Source organism: Gekko japonicus, unplaced genomic scaffold (assembly GCF_001447785.1).
Source record: "Gekko japonicus isolate JY-2015 unplaced genomic scaffold, Gekko_japonicus_V1.1 scaffold487, whole genome shotgun sequence".
In the NCBI taxonomy this organism is placed as follows: domain Eukaryota; kingdom Metazoa; phylum Chordata; class Lepidosauria; order Squamata; family Gekkonidae; genus Gekko; species Gekko japonicus.
In genome coordinates, this window is record NW_015177021.1 from 1039404 (window position 1) to 1054491 (window position 15088).

General features: G+C 44.4%; 1 protein-coding gene across 1 annotated transcript in view; it reads right to left on the reverse strand.

The window, feature by feature from the left end:
- Positions 1–15088, reverse strand: part of ADAMTSL1 (ADAMTS like 1) — a gene marked incomplete at its 5' end in the record, with an annotated part of 302880 nt that overhangs the window by 274816 nt on the left and 12976 nt on the right. The window contains one exon of the mRNA XM_015427776.1: positions 5517–5562. Within this exon, the coding sequence (XP_015283262.1) occupies positions 5517–5562 (46 nt within the window). The remainder of the gene's footprint in view (positions 1–5516; positions 5563–15088) is intronic.

Below are 15088 nucleotides of genomic sequence, written 5' to 3' on the forward strand. Positions count from 1 at the left end.
GGAAATACCTGGAGATTTGGGGGGAGGGGCGCAGAGCTTAAGGAAGGCGAGGTTTGGGGAGGGGAGGAACTTCTTTGGATATAATGCCACGGAGTCCACCTTCCAAAGTGGCCATTTTCTCCAGGTAAACTGATCTCTGTTGTCTGGAGATCAGCAGTAACAGCAGGAGATCTCCAGCCACCACCTGGAGGTTGGCAATTCTAGAGTATACAAGCCTTAGTTACTGCACTTGTTACCAGGATTTTGAGACGTATGGCCTGAGGAGCATTGGCGTGGCCATTATTAATTATGGCATCTTCCACACAGAATTAATCTAGTAATAAAAAGAGATTGTCTCTCTTCATAATATAATTTGCTCCCCTACCACATATTCTTATTAGAAGGGGAAAATATTATTTATTTATTTAATTTATTTATTTGATTTGTACCTAGGGTTGCCAAATGGGCCTGGGGGGCGGGGAATCCCCCGCTTCGGTGGCCCGATTTCCGCCGCGTTGATCTTGTGTGACCATATGGTTTTCCCCCTGACGATGTGGGCCACGCCCCCAATGTGAGCACGTAGCACGTCACTTCCTGTCACTTCTCGTGCGTCCCTTACAAACTCCCGGACCCCGACGAGGCTCCCCCGCTCCGAGGGGTGAGTCTACTTGGCAACCCTATTTGTACCTCACCCTCCCCGCCAAGGCAGGCTCAGGGGATGGTGAAGGAACTGTGCTTCTCTTCCCCCAAGCCAGACCACAGACATCTCTGGACTGATTCAGCAACAGGCACTACTGAAGTCAGCAAAAGAGAAAGAATAACTTTGTTGTCCCTGAGCTCTGCTTCCTGAAGATATCTGTAACAGGGGGAGGAGGGTAAATGGCTGACTAATGGCAATAGGGCACCAGGACTGCCATAAGGACCATTGTGGGGTTGTGCCTGTCACAGCTACCAAAACTGATAGCTGCTTCTAGTTGATCTTGTGTGACCTGGCTCACAGGCACACTTCACTCCTGCTGTCATTCTCTCTCTCCCCCCCTTCTCATTTAAATAAAACAACTACCTTTTAATAGCCACAGCTATATTTTTAAGGAGACGACTGCATAAACAAGAAATACAAGGAGTTCTGCAAAGAGATGACTGTTGCCTGGTTTTCTGATCAATAACCATCATCACAGAGGTTGCCATCCTGAAAGTAATTAAGGCTCACAAGTCCAGAAAGTCCAGATTTTAGAGTGTTTTGCGTTGAGGGAACAGCACCAACTCAACACTTCTAGGCTTAGCTAGAGGATCAGCTGGATAATTTGGGACAAAACTTGGAATGTGCAAAGAAATAAAAACATCTGTTTCTAAGCTTTGTCCCTGGACCTAGCTCAAAGCCTGAGTGCTTAAAATGGTTGGCTACAACGGAACTCAGCCTATCTGTTGCTGAATTAGTGCTGCAAAACTGCTGCAAAACTGCACACTACTGTGAAATGCTTTAAGGCACAGCACAATGGACCAAGATCTTTTTAACTGTGAACCAAATAACCTTCCACTGGCTGAAATTATTATACTGCCTCCCCCTTATATTTGGAAGAATTACCCAGTATCAGCGTGGGTGTACTGGATGTCATACAGTCACCACACTGGTCTCCAAAACACAATAATTAATTAGTTAAAACCTTTCACTGGTTGACAGCTAACCAGCTACTAGAAAGTCCCTGTAAACTATATGACAACAAGTAATGATTTAGTAGTACCTGCCTCCTTGAAGCAAATTCCTTAAAATTGTTTATTTTATGGACTGTGTCACACGAGCTGGATGACCCCTCATCGCTATTGCTGGTCCCTGACTGCTGCGAGCTATCTGCCACCGTGCCCCACCACCCGGGGGGGGGGAGAACTACAGAGGCCTCAGACAGTCGGGAGGAGAGGAGGTTACGTCACCACCCTACGTGCTCCCTCGGCTTGGTCAGACAGTTCGTTTTCTCTCTCTCAGCTTCTGTCTGTTGTTTCGCCAGTGCCTTGTCATCCTCTTCGGCCTCTGCCTTCGTTCTTCCTTTTATTCCCCCTCTGTGCCACCTGTCTTCCCCTGTGTTCCGCCCTCCGCCCTCCTCCTTGGCCCCACCCCCTTCTCTTATGCAGGGACGATGAGCCTTGGGTGTGGTTTCCTCCCAGCTCTCCGGCTCCACCCCTAGTGGCCGTGGCCGTCCCGCACCTCTCCCTCCCCAAGCTGCTCTGGGCGATGGCCCGGCACGGTTCCCTGCTCGCTTCCCGGGACGCTTCCCCACGGGGCCAGTTGCTTCTCAGGGGTGAAGTTGTCTGAACGCTCTGGACTGGCTCCGCCAGGCCCTGAGGGATGCATTGTCATTGCGGTGTGTCAACCTTGGTGTCCGGTAGGTTCTGTCGTGGTCTGGGATGGGGTAGCCGGTAGCGTTGGGGTCCCGAGCGGCAGCAGCCAGTCCTGGGGTGGCCCGCCCTCGGGACAGACTGTAAACTATTACTTTAAAATATTGTCCAATTGTATATTAGCTATGTTTTATTTAACACCCACCCACCCAAGAATGCAAAACATTTTTTTTGAAGTAGAAGTCTCATCACAGTGTCCCAAGAGTATCTATATTGAACAAGCCCTGTGGTGAAAGTGGATAGGGAACAAAGTACAAACAATCCAACATGTGGCTGCTGACGCCATTTTAATTTGTAGTTCTTGAAAAATTTCTACAAGGCTCAGATCTGGATTGGGCATGCACCACAGCAGCCCCAGGAGCTCTTGTCCCCCCCCAATGCCTTTTCAAATGTACAAACAGCCATGGGGGGCTGTTTCTGCACCTGGAATGGTGCAGGGGAAGGGACAAGAGCTCCAGGGACAACCACACCATACACCTGAACCAGATCGGGGCCTCGTGGCAATTTTTCAAGAACTATAAATGTGTTTAAAATGGCGTCAATGGCTACGGGATGGATCTGTGCCCACCATCACTTGTAGTTTGGCCCTTATTTAGCAACCAGTAAGAACTGTCCTGGTAACCTAAGCCTGTCAACCCAAACCCAGTTTGTTGAAGCTGACTTGAAAGGTGAAAGGTAAAGGTAAAGGTTCCCTTGCCCGAAAGCCAGTCGAATCCGACTCTAGGGTTGCGGTGCTCATCTTTGTTTCAAAGCCGAAGAGCCAGCGCTGTCCGAAGACGTTTCCGTGGTCATGTGGCCGGCATGACTAAACACCAAGGAGCACGGAACGCTGTTACCTTCCCACCGAAGTGGTCCCTATTTATCCACTTGCAATTTCTTGCTTTCGAACTGCTAGGTTGGCAGGAGCTGGAGCTAGAGACGGGAGCTCACTCCGTCCTGCGGCAACTCGGGTCTCGAACTGCTGAATTACTGCCCTTCCACAGCCTGCAGTTCAGCGTCTTAACCACTTGAGCCACCGCAGCTCCTTGACTTGAAAGGTAGATCTAGCCAATCACGATTTATCCAGGAGCCATCTGAAAGCTTACTCCTGCACGGGGTAGTTGTCTATTGCCTCAAAGTACGTGTCATGTGTTTTCATATACTGCTGTTTTCATATACTGCTGAGTCCTTCTGAGGGGGTTACAACAGAAAGCTTAACTAGTGGCTGCAGGCCACAGACCATCTCCTCTCCTCCCCATGTAATGTGAATATGCACAGTTCCTGTTCTGCAGACACTACCCTACAGATGACACTATTGGACAGCAAGCGGCGGACTTTTATTTTGAAGAGGAACCTTTAGCCTATTCACTGCCCCAAGCTTGAGCCAATCTTAAAAAGAACATTTCTTTTAAAAAGAAAAGATTATTCTTTGTCTTGGAAAAGTTCCGCTCTTTCAATAAGCAAGGGCTTCAGCCTAGGTGTTATCCCAGCTTCTCAGCTCGGTGATCTAGCAACAACAAACTGACATGGAGCAGCATTAAATTACATTCCACTTCCTTTGGGCTGAGGGTAGCAGTGCGAGACCTGTCTGTTGCGCATGCTCCTGCAAACCCAAAAAGAGATGTTACAGTAATCTGAATCCCACTGGCTTTGACAGGGTCTCTTTCATGTCTCTCATGTCATCTTCCACAGAGCCTACAATATAGCTCTTGCCTGACACAAATTAACCTGATTGCTCTCATCAATGTCCTGGCAGAGCATAAGTGCCTCACAGCTGGAAGACAACCCACAAAGCAGCAAGCAGCCCCAGTTGCTGTCAGTGAGGACTGCACTTGGCTAGGCTAAAGAAAGACTGCAGTGTCCCAAGCAAGACTCCACTGCAGCTCTGCAAAGTAAGTGGAAGCATAAAGCCATGCAGATGGGAATAATATTTGTATTAAATCAACAGCTACATTTAGGGCTTTCCCCTTGTTCAATAGAGACAGATACAGTAAGGTACTCATTGCTCTGAGGCAAAAGGGTCCTTCTGGAAGGGTGTGTGTAGGACCAGTCAGAGGGGATGCAAATTGGGCCATTTGGCCTTTGCCTCAGCCTCAATATAATAATAATAACCAGGGGTCATTTGGGGGGGACGTGGGGGGACGCCATCCCCCCGGGTGAGGTGCGGGAGGGCGGGGCCTGGAGCTCCCTGCTGGTGCCCGCTGGAGGTCGCCGCCGGCTGTGGGGAGGACACACTTCCGGTGATGTCAGGGGGTGTGGCATATGCTAATGAGTTATGCTAATGAGTCCCCCCTAGCTCTTTTTCTACGAAATGACCCCTGATAATAACAATAATAATAATAACAATAACAACAACAACAACAACAATAATAATAATGAGGAGGAGAGGAGGAGGAGAATGTGCCATCAAGTTGCAATCGACTCATAGCAACCTCAAGACCACGGAGTTTAAAAGGCAAGGGATGAGCATAGGTGGTTTGCCATTGCCTTCATCTGCATAGCTTCCACCCCCAGTCTTCCTTCGTGGTGCCCCTCCAAGTACCAACCGTTGGCAAAACTTACTACTACTAACCATACATAGCTTCCAAGCTCTGACAAGCGCTGGCTATTCAGCCTGCTATACCAACATCAAAGGGGGCCTCAAATTTAGACACCTGTTAATTGGCATTTGATAAGTTTTGCAACCTTTTTTTTAATGCCCACCCCTATTGGACCCAAATGTGACGTGCTCTCTTTCAGCTTATAGCTGTAATTCTGAGCAAAGAAGGAATGTGATTTGTGAAAGACATTTACTTTGTTAACTGATACAGATTTTGTTATATTACAGAGTTTAAAATGTTCATAAATATTACTACAAATATATCCTTTCTGATGACACAAGATTATTTTTATTGTTATTATGGATAGGAGGCTCAACGGCTAGAGGACCTGGCTTTGTGAATATTGACCCTGCATTGGGAACACACACTGTGTGATAATGGCATTCCTAATGAAAAGGTTTATGTAGGAAGAATCATGTATTAGATCTTCCTACCCAACGCTTATATTTTTTGTCTCTTGTCTCTTGTCTATGCAGAGATCCCCTCTGCCATGAACCCAATTGTTTCCCGATACAAAGACTGACTTTCTACCGTAGTAGCACCGGCACAGAATTACGCTTCACTCACCACATTGCTGCATGTCCTGTATCTGATATTTCGCCCCTCACAGCTCCTACATCCAAACAAAAAAAAGCACGTATTACAGCATGTCATCATACTAATCGACAAAATTCTCTACTCAAGAGGAATTGCTGAGCAGCTTTATAAATAAGAATTAACCTCCATCATTATCTGCATTTTACCAATTCGGTAAGTTGGTCCACTGGGCAATTCTGACTTTTCAGTGTCCTTTTCCATGTGATGTGTTTTACTCCCTGACTGAAAATGTGTGCTGGAACACAATCCATAATATCTATGGCAACATGTGAATACTCTGAAATACACTGTGCTCAGGAATTTCATTTCTGAGGCCATTGTCAAAAAAGAAAGCATTGTTGCTCAGAAGTAACAAATTAGGTGTTGGGGTGCTGTAAGGTGTCCATTTGCTACCCAGTTACAAAACTAGAAACTCAAAATGCTGTGTGTTCCAATAAAATATCAAAAATTAACCCATTTTCTGCTTTAAAATGTTTTTTTTTGCAAAAAAAAGAAGTTAGTTTTCAAGGGTATTTTAAAGCTAGTTTCATGTTGAACACAAGTGCTGTTACACTGTAGCACTTCTATGGAAAGAAAAAGTTTTGCCACCATAAGCCATAGATGGATACTGTTTTGTGCTTTAAAATGTTTTTTCCCCCAAAGAAAGTTAGTTTTCAAGGGTGGCACTTACAATTCCATTCATACTCCAGAAGCCCTAGAAATTTTAAGTTAAGGGTGCCACCTTCACTACTACACTATTTGAGCAGCCCAGACATTGCAGTCTGGCATTTCTGGTTTGTGTAAAATTTAAACTCCATCAATTTATCTTGTAACCCCATGCAGATGTAATTCTGCTGCTCCTTCTCTCAATTAGCTCCTGATCAGCACATCAAGGGTTTGTGGAAAATAAGGTTCCATTTCCTAGGTTTTCCTAGGTTTTTTCCAGTTCCAATTTCTTTGACATTGAGTATACACTAGTTATTATTTAGATAAACAATGCATCCTAGTAGTTGCAGTTTTGTACTAAGATCTGGGGGGAACCCATGGAAGCTTGCTGGGTGATCTCGGGACAGTTATACAAATTCAGCCTTTCCTACCTCACAGGGTGGTTGTGGTGAGGAGAAAATGAGGAGAAAATGATACCATAAGCTACTATGGGTCTTCACTGGGGAGAAAATGAAGGTATAAATACCTGAATGAATAAATATAAACTCCACGGCAGAATACATTATAATGGATGTTAAAATTGCTATCCTTCCTTGGAAGCTAAAAGGAGTTTTGTGGCACTTCAAATATTTATTGTAGCATAAATAAATGGCTAATAAATAATTAAATTAGAATTTTACAACAGTTTTAATTGTATCAACCAGGCCTAAACTATACAATGTAATGAATGGTCACTGTGCTTATTTTGTAATTCTGAGTTTTACGCAGAAATGATACAAACTGTATTTCTTGCATTTCATGGTATTCACAATTGCTCCCTCCATACTCCTCTCTGTATGTAGAAGCAGGGATTAAGAGTTCTACCACGGATTGGTTTAAATCATTCCTTATTGGTCAACTCTCAGGGGGTTGCTGTTGGAGACCCACTCTCTTCAGAGTGGGGCTTGTCTCGTGAGGAATCATTTGTGGATTTGGAGGAGGCTGTAATCTATATGCTGATGATACTCAGCTCTATATTTTTAAATCTAAATTACCTGATGATGCCATAGTAGAGATGACAGTTCCCCCCTGGCCACCAGCAATGGGGGGGGGGGTTAGTGTTGTCAGATCCAGGTTGGGAAACTCTTGGAGATTTGGGGATGGAGCCTGGGGAAGACAGGGACCTCAGTGGGGTATAATGCCACAGAGTCCACCCTCCAAAGCTTCCATTTTCTCCAGGGGAACTGATCTCTAAATTCTGAAGAAGCACTGTAATTCCCAGGTCCCACCTGGAGGCTGGCATCCCTATGCCATAGAGATACTGAGCCATAGGGGTGTGCAATCCTGCCCCCCCCCAGTTTTTTTCAGTTCAGATATGTTGAACAAAAAAAAATTGGGATTCCCAAAAAAACCCGGATCCTGATACTGGTGTGGTATTCGGATCTGGGATTTTAAGGAAGTCCTGATTGGGGGGGGGGGTACAATAGACCCAAGAAATTTTTAAAAAATGGGGGGAAATTGCACACCAGAAGCTATGTCCACGGGGAGCAGTCTGCTCGCCATGGGAACAACTGATTCCGGGGCTGACTTCTCATGCAGCCCAGTCTGAGGTACCTCTGGCCACCACTGCCACCTATATATTTAACAGAAGCTCAGGTCCAACAACATCCCTAAGCTACAAATCTGCTCCTTTAGGGGGAGTACAAGCCCATCCAGAACAGGAGATATCCCTATTCCCATCTCTCAGCAAAGGTTCATCCACCAGGGCAACCAAGACCATTTCAGTCCCACAATCAGGCCTAAAACCAGACTAGAACGGATCCAAACAATCTGCTTCATTCATAAATACCTGAAGTTGCCCAGCCACCACACATTTGATCACCTTGCTCAAGAACTGTACATTTGAGGCTGGCCAGTAGTTATTCAACAGTACTGGGTCCAAACTAAATTTCTTTAGGAGTGAGCACATCACTGCCTGTTAGATACAGAGTGTCTTACAAATAGTCTAGTCTCAAAGTTACCATGGTGTGGATGATTCAGACATACTATCTACACTCATTGAGTAATGAACGTGCATACATCAATTTGCCCAGAGCATCACACATATTTCTAAGGCTGCCAAGTGGGGGTGGGTGGCGGGTAAACCCCTGCTTCGGAGGCCCGATTCCTACCGCCGCGGTGGGAACTCCGCCCCCCAAAGCGCAGCGTGGCTGTGTCACCAGAGGTGACGCAACCACATCAATCACGTTGGGGGCGTGGCCCCGATCGTCAGAGGGAAAACTCTACGCCTTCAATGTGATTGACGTCGCGCGTCACTTCCGGTGACGTGCTGGCGGCACGTACGTGCGCACATCGACGGACGGCTCCCGGAGCCCCCACCGGTAAGAAAAATTGACTTGGCAACCCTACATATTTCCATGAGCATAATTTCTCAGTTTCCCCCCAACTGAAAATACAAATCATTTTCCCAATTAAGTATGCACCCAAGCAGCATCTGCATGGTGACTGGATGCAGTCACATCGGCCAAAAGAATCTTCCCTCTGCTCCATAATGGGTTAACTTTAACACACACCCCCAATGGAGTTTATCTGGATTATTCAGACAAAGAAAAAAATTACTTGAACAATGAAAAGAAAGCCTCTCATACGGAAATAAACTTACCCCCACCTGTGATTGGCACACATATAAAAAGACTATAAAATACTACCAGATTAGAATACAGATTTTAGAAATACTGAAGGCTGACTGGAATAAAGGACAGAACAGATGCTGTGGAGTAAAAAATAACAGCCATTTGCAGATCAGGAACAGAAAGAAAATTTCAACCTAAACATCACAGTTTCTGACAAAGTCCAAACTCTTTTTGTTTTTTTAAATCATTTTCCCCCTAACTATAACATGGCCAACATGATGCTTGAGTTACAGAAGATCTGTTTCTTCTCTAAACTGTATGAGAAAGTCAACCTCTCTTAATTTAAGATGAACATTAAACTAACATAGTTGAACATATCCAAACTCTTTGGAATTAAAAATACCTCCACATCATGGGTAAGGACTCTGTGTGCATACCCATCTTGCCTAGAAGGATTACACTAGGCTTTGATGCAGGTTAATTTAGGATTCTGCTTAATAATGTAACAAATATTTATCATATGTTAAGCACATAAAAAACCCAGCACACTGTACAGTATAAAAGACGGAATAAAACATTATTGTGTTGCCCACAGTTTACCTAAACAGCTAGACTAGTACAAATTTCTTTGAGGGTCCAAAAGCTTACTATGACATACAAATTAATCTTAACCCAGTAGTTACCATACCTTAATCATGCTCCACCCTTAAGACTTTGCTGAACTGAAAGCACAAATAGTCTACAGAACAGAGCACCTACCCACATAAGGTGTGCATCAGTTTAAATGCCTTTGCTTAAATGCACAACTTCTGTTGATTACTGTAAAGTTTCAGGCATTTCTGGGTGTGGACAGAGCTGCCCAGGTCAGGTGTTCCATCCATTTATCAAATGGATGTAAGGGTATTATATGATGTATCAGAACACAATGGAATATACTACGAGCTTTAGTCCAATTTAACATACAAGTCAGCTGCCTCACAGTGTCTCTAGCTCTGCCAGCCCCCTCAGGATCACCAGGCTACAATGCTGCAGTGACAATAGAAGCTACAACCAGCAACATTTCCCATCTCAGGTCTTACACTCTACACCGAGAATAATTTCCTTTAGCTACTGTTAAGTTGCTCCTAAACATCCTCCCTAGTACTTCATTTCTCTCACCTGTATACTTCATTCTTCTTTCATTAATTAATTTGTTTGATATATACCACTTTCTTGACAATAGTATCCCAAAGTGGCCTGTATCAGTACAGACAGGTCCTCTCATCCTGGTAAGGGACACACAATGTCAGGTGCTACAGAAACCCTAAATTCTACCCAAAATTTCCTTTCCCCCCCACACGCTTTTTAGTTTTTCAGTGTTCTTTATTTTACTTATGTAAAATGTATGTGCCACCTCTTTAGAGTCCTGTTCTTAAAAGAGATATACTTGCTCAAGTAAAAACAATACTATAAAGTCATAAAAACACCATTTTTATCAATATCAACAAAACCATTCAATAAATAAGCACTACAACACTCACTGAGCATTCTAAAATATTCATAATAAAGATCTTAAACCAAAAGCAGTAAGGGAGCACTCACTGGAGAAGACCCTGATGCTGGGAAAGACTGAAGGTAAAAGAAGAAGGGGACGGCAAAGGATGAAATGGTTAGACAGTGTTATCAATGCAATGAACATGAAATTAAACTCTGGAGGGCCTGGCGTGATGTGGTCCATGGGCCCGTGAAGAGTCGGACTCAACTGTGTGACTGAACAACAACAAAAACAGCTAAAAAGATAAAAACCGTTAGTTAGAAGCCTGGGTAAAAAGAAAGGTTTTGGATTGGCACTTAAAACACTCTATGGTAGGCACCAGACGAGCCTCAATGGAGAGGGCATTCCAAAGGTATTAACATAAACACACACACACCTTAAGTTTTCGGAGTTTCTGAAAACCTGAGTATGCCCCAAGGTTAAAAAAATGTCTGCCCTATCTGTTGTCTGGAGATCAGGTGACCCCACTGTGCATTTTTTTTAAATCTTCACAAAGTGAGAATTAGATATATATAAAGAGGCCAGGCTGATCTTTGCTCGCTAGTAATCTTGTCTGGATGAAAATGGTGAGATCCTATGGCTCTTAGTTCTCTGGCTAGCAACAGAAGCCAGCATGTACTGTCTTCTCTGGCATTCTTGAAGCAGAATTCTTCTTAGTAGAAGGTGGGAAGGAAGCATACAGTCTGTCCTGCCCTTAAATGTATTCTCTACTCTCCCCGGCCCCCATCTTCTTGACTCTTGGCCTCTTCTCTCATTGTTTCCTTATATCCCAGAACCTCTTCCCAGCCTTCCACTTGCTCATGCATGAGGGTTTAATCCCAGCCAAATTGATAGTTTTCCCTTCCCTCACAGAAGCCAGGCTGCAAGCTGAGTAGTTCCCCGAGTAACTAAAGATTCTAAACCATCCACCATACCAGCCCAGGCCAGCCAATACTTCATAGAGGCTTCATTGAAGAACACTGTTGTGTACTGCCTCTTTAAGAAGACCTCAATGAAAGCAGGCGAATACAAGGGACATAGGTTCACTTCCCTGCTATTAAATTGCTAAGCCTACACAAGTAAATTGTTCAGGATTAGGCCAGAACAATTCTGGGGCTAGCTGACAAGAAACAGCTTGTAGTCAGGTACTGTGATATCTCCCTTTTTTCGAACACAGTTATGTGCCCTGAAGTTTCTAATTAACAAACCATTAAGTCAAAGGAAACTGGGTGTTGGTTGTTGCTCCACAATAGACAGAAAGAATTAAAAATGAGATTATACACAACATAGCCTAATTTACACATAGAGAGGATCCCTTCATAACAGCCTTCACCCAGGTCACATGACTGTTGGCAGGCTTAGAGGTATTACCTGTCCCATGGGCTAGGGAAAAGACTAACAGGTTGTATATAAATGAATGTTTTTGCGCAGTCTTTATCTCAGCTGAATGAGGAAATTTTTCCTGAGCCTGGTTAGACAACCTCAGAGGCTGCATAGCTAAGGCTCAGGATCTCTTCCCTCAGTGGTGCTCTCTAGGCTAGCTCAGGAATGATAACTAGGGTTGCCAAGTTGAAATATCTCCGTACCGGGGGACTCCCGTGCTGTGGCTGGAGTGCGTGTGTGCTTTGCGCACGCGCGCCACACACACATCACCTGGAAGTGACGTGATGACGCCAGGCACGCTGGGGGTGGGGCCACGACCATCCAAGGGAAAACCATAGAGTTTTCCCTCGGATGACCATGGCCCCACCCCCAGCGTGCCCAGCGTGGTCATGTCACTTCCGGGTGACATGCACGTCGGGTTGGGGTTCCCCCCGGGGCCCGATCCGCCAGCGGCGGGGAACGGGCCTCTGGGGTGGGGGTTTCCCCGCCCCCCGGGGGGACTTGGGAAGCCTAATGATAACTGATCTACAGAGTCAAGACGCCAGTGTCCAGGAAGAAATGACAGCTTCAGAGGGTGGACTCGATGGTATACCACAGCCTCTAGGAGAAATGGAAGTCCTGCAGTGGCTACAGAAATGCTTTAGGGCTTCTGCTTTGCTGATTGGGGGGGGGAACCCCTCAGCTGAGCTCCCTCCCTTCCCCCCCAAGCACCACCCCAAATCTCCAGAATCCACAGCCATACTTTGGGTGCTCTTGCATACTTCATTATCATGTCTGGGATGTGATGAAAAATGCCAAATTTCAAAGATGAAGCCAAAAACAAATGAATAAATTGATTTTTTTTTAACCATAATGAAAATGAAACTTAAAAAGACTGTTTCAGCTCACATTTACTTAATCTTTAAATTGAGAAAAGCGGGCCTGGAGTAGATAGGCCAGCTTCCCTGGCAACCTAAAGAAACCCACACACCTTACGAATATTTTTTCTGTAGCAGTAACAAAATAAACAACCGGCAGGCAAAATGCCAACAGCAGTCACTGCAGTCAGCAAACCGGCTAGGAAAATCAAAACACAAATCATACCTCTTGGGCTGCCAAAGGCACACATATGGGATAGAGTATGGGATAATAACCCAAAATGAGAGCAAGACGAGAAGTAGTAAAGCAGGAGACCGAAAACTATTAGGAATTAATTCTTTTAGCATAAATAACATTTCCCTAAATCTCAAGTTTTCGGGAGTCAGCATTTCTGATGCAAATAATTTATCATTGCTGAAACGAAATAAATGCTGGCCTTTGTGTGGAAGACAAGGTAGGTTTGGCCTTCAAATAAATGTTCTTGGGATGAATACATGCTACATCACTGTAATTCTAGAGCCGTCATAAAAGTTAATAAAGCTGCACTGCATTTACTCTTGGTGTTACTAAAAATGAACATGGAAGGGTGGTAGGGTTCTTTTTTTGGGGTGGGGTGCCTCTGTTGCCTCTCATTCCAGCATCTTAAGAAACACAGAACAGCAAAGATAGGGCATATAGTTTTTTAAAAAGGGTATCTATCCTGCTTTTCTCCCAGTGGCAACCCAAAGCGATTTATCACATCATTCTCCCCCTCCTCTACTTTATCATGACAACAACAGTCCTGTGAGGTAAGTTAGGATGACAGTGTGATGGGTCCAAGATCACCTGGTGAACTTCCATGGTGGAGAACATACTCAAATACACTTCACTCAGGTCCTAGTTCAACAATCTAACCATTATGCCATGCTGGCTCTCTAGCTGATATCAGGATGAGAAACTCCGATTCTCACACCTGCATTGCCACGTGCTTCCCAAACGTCTTGGCTCTGTGGTCCAGAGTCCTGTAACTGCACAATTTCCTACCTGCTTCTGCCAACAGCCTACAACTCCTCTTTGTCCCTAGATTGGGCTCATTGTGAATGATATCTCAGGCATTAGGTTGGGTTGCCAGGCCCCTGCAGGGGGTGGGGGATCCCCCTTTCTGGACCTCTTCCCCGGGTGCCGATCAGCTGACTGGTGGAAGACATACCACCAGCAAAAGAACACGGCAATGTCACTGCCAGTGCATTCCAGTAGTGATATCATCACTTCGCCAGTGATGCAGGGGTGTTCCGGTATTTGGGCAAAAACTCCATGGTAAAAATGACTTCTAACATAGAGCTTTGGCTTAACTACCAGAGCATCCCCACATTGTCAGTGACATGCACCAGAAGTGACATTGCTGTGTCACCGACAACCCTGGCCTAGGCCTCTCTTTGCTCCTGGTGAGTCTCTCCCCCCCCATTGCTGGTATTGGGCAACTCTAGGCACTAGTCTCCACAACACTAACAGCACCATCCTTAAAAGTTCTACCCTTTTAAGTCCACTGACTTCCGTCAACATAGAACAATGTACTTCTGCTTCAGATGGCACTGTTATACAACTACATTCCCCACAGTACTCTAAAATGCAACAGCTTCAATAGCTTGGAAATCAATGACATTTTCTCTTTATTTAGAATATTTATGTGCCATCACCTTTCCAAAGGATCTGTTCCATTCTGTTTACAAAGTAAAACATAATAAAATCATTAAAAGCATAAAAATCATTAAACATTAACTATTAAATACCCAGCCAATAAAAATAGCGTAAAACGCTACAATGAGTCTCATAAAACTATTCTCAGGCAAGAGGCAGACTGAAAAAACAAATAAAATGAATAAATAGCCTGAGTAAAAAGAAATGTTTTCACCTGGCACCCCAAAAAGAGTAGAGTAGGTACCAGTTGAACCTCAAGGGTTCCACAGGAGATGCACCAATACTGGAAGGTTCTATCTCTGGCCAACACTGGCCTCACCTTTGCAGGCAGAGGGCCTATGATGAGGATCTTAACCTGTCATGACAATATATTGATGATTGAGTGCTAGGAAAATGTGATAGACCCCAAATAAATATTTCCTTTGGAAAGGTGACTGGACTTCAGGTTAAAAATGCATTTGTTTGCCTAGAAAGGTCCCACAACGTAACTAATGTACAATGACATTTTTAAAATAGTCATCGTGAGATGCTCTCTTTGCAAGTTTTACATACTAGTTTTGTTTTCATGGTAATGGATACTGCACCAAAAATTCATATCCAACAAAAAGCATTTATACTGCCTTAAACTTGGGACAAAGTTAGAGATCAACACGTACACTGAATTAAAGAAAAAGAAAAGAAATTGGCCAGAAGAATTCACACTGATGATTGTTAAAATTTTAGTCTGTAAAGTTTGTCAGTGTGGCTTTTTCAGAGGATTTTTAGAATGCTGAAAGATAACTACACACACACACACACACACACATGTATACACATCTTAAATCCATAACTTCACACATTTAATTGCAAATGAA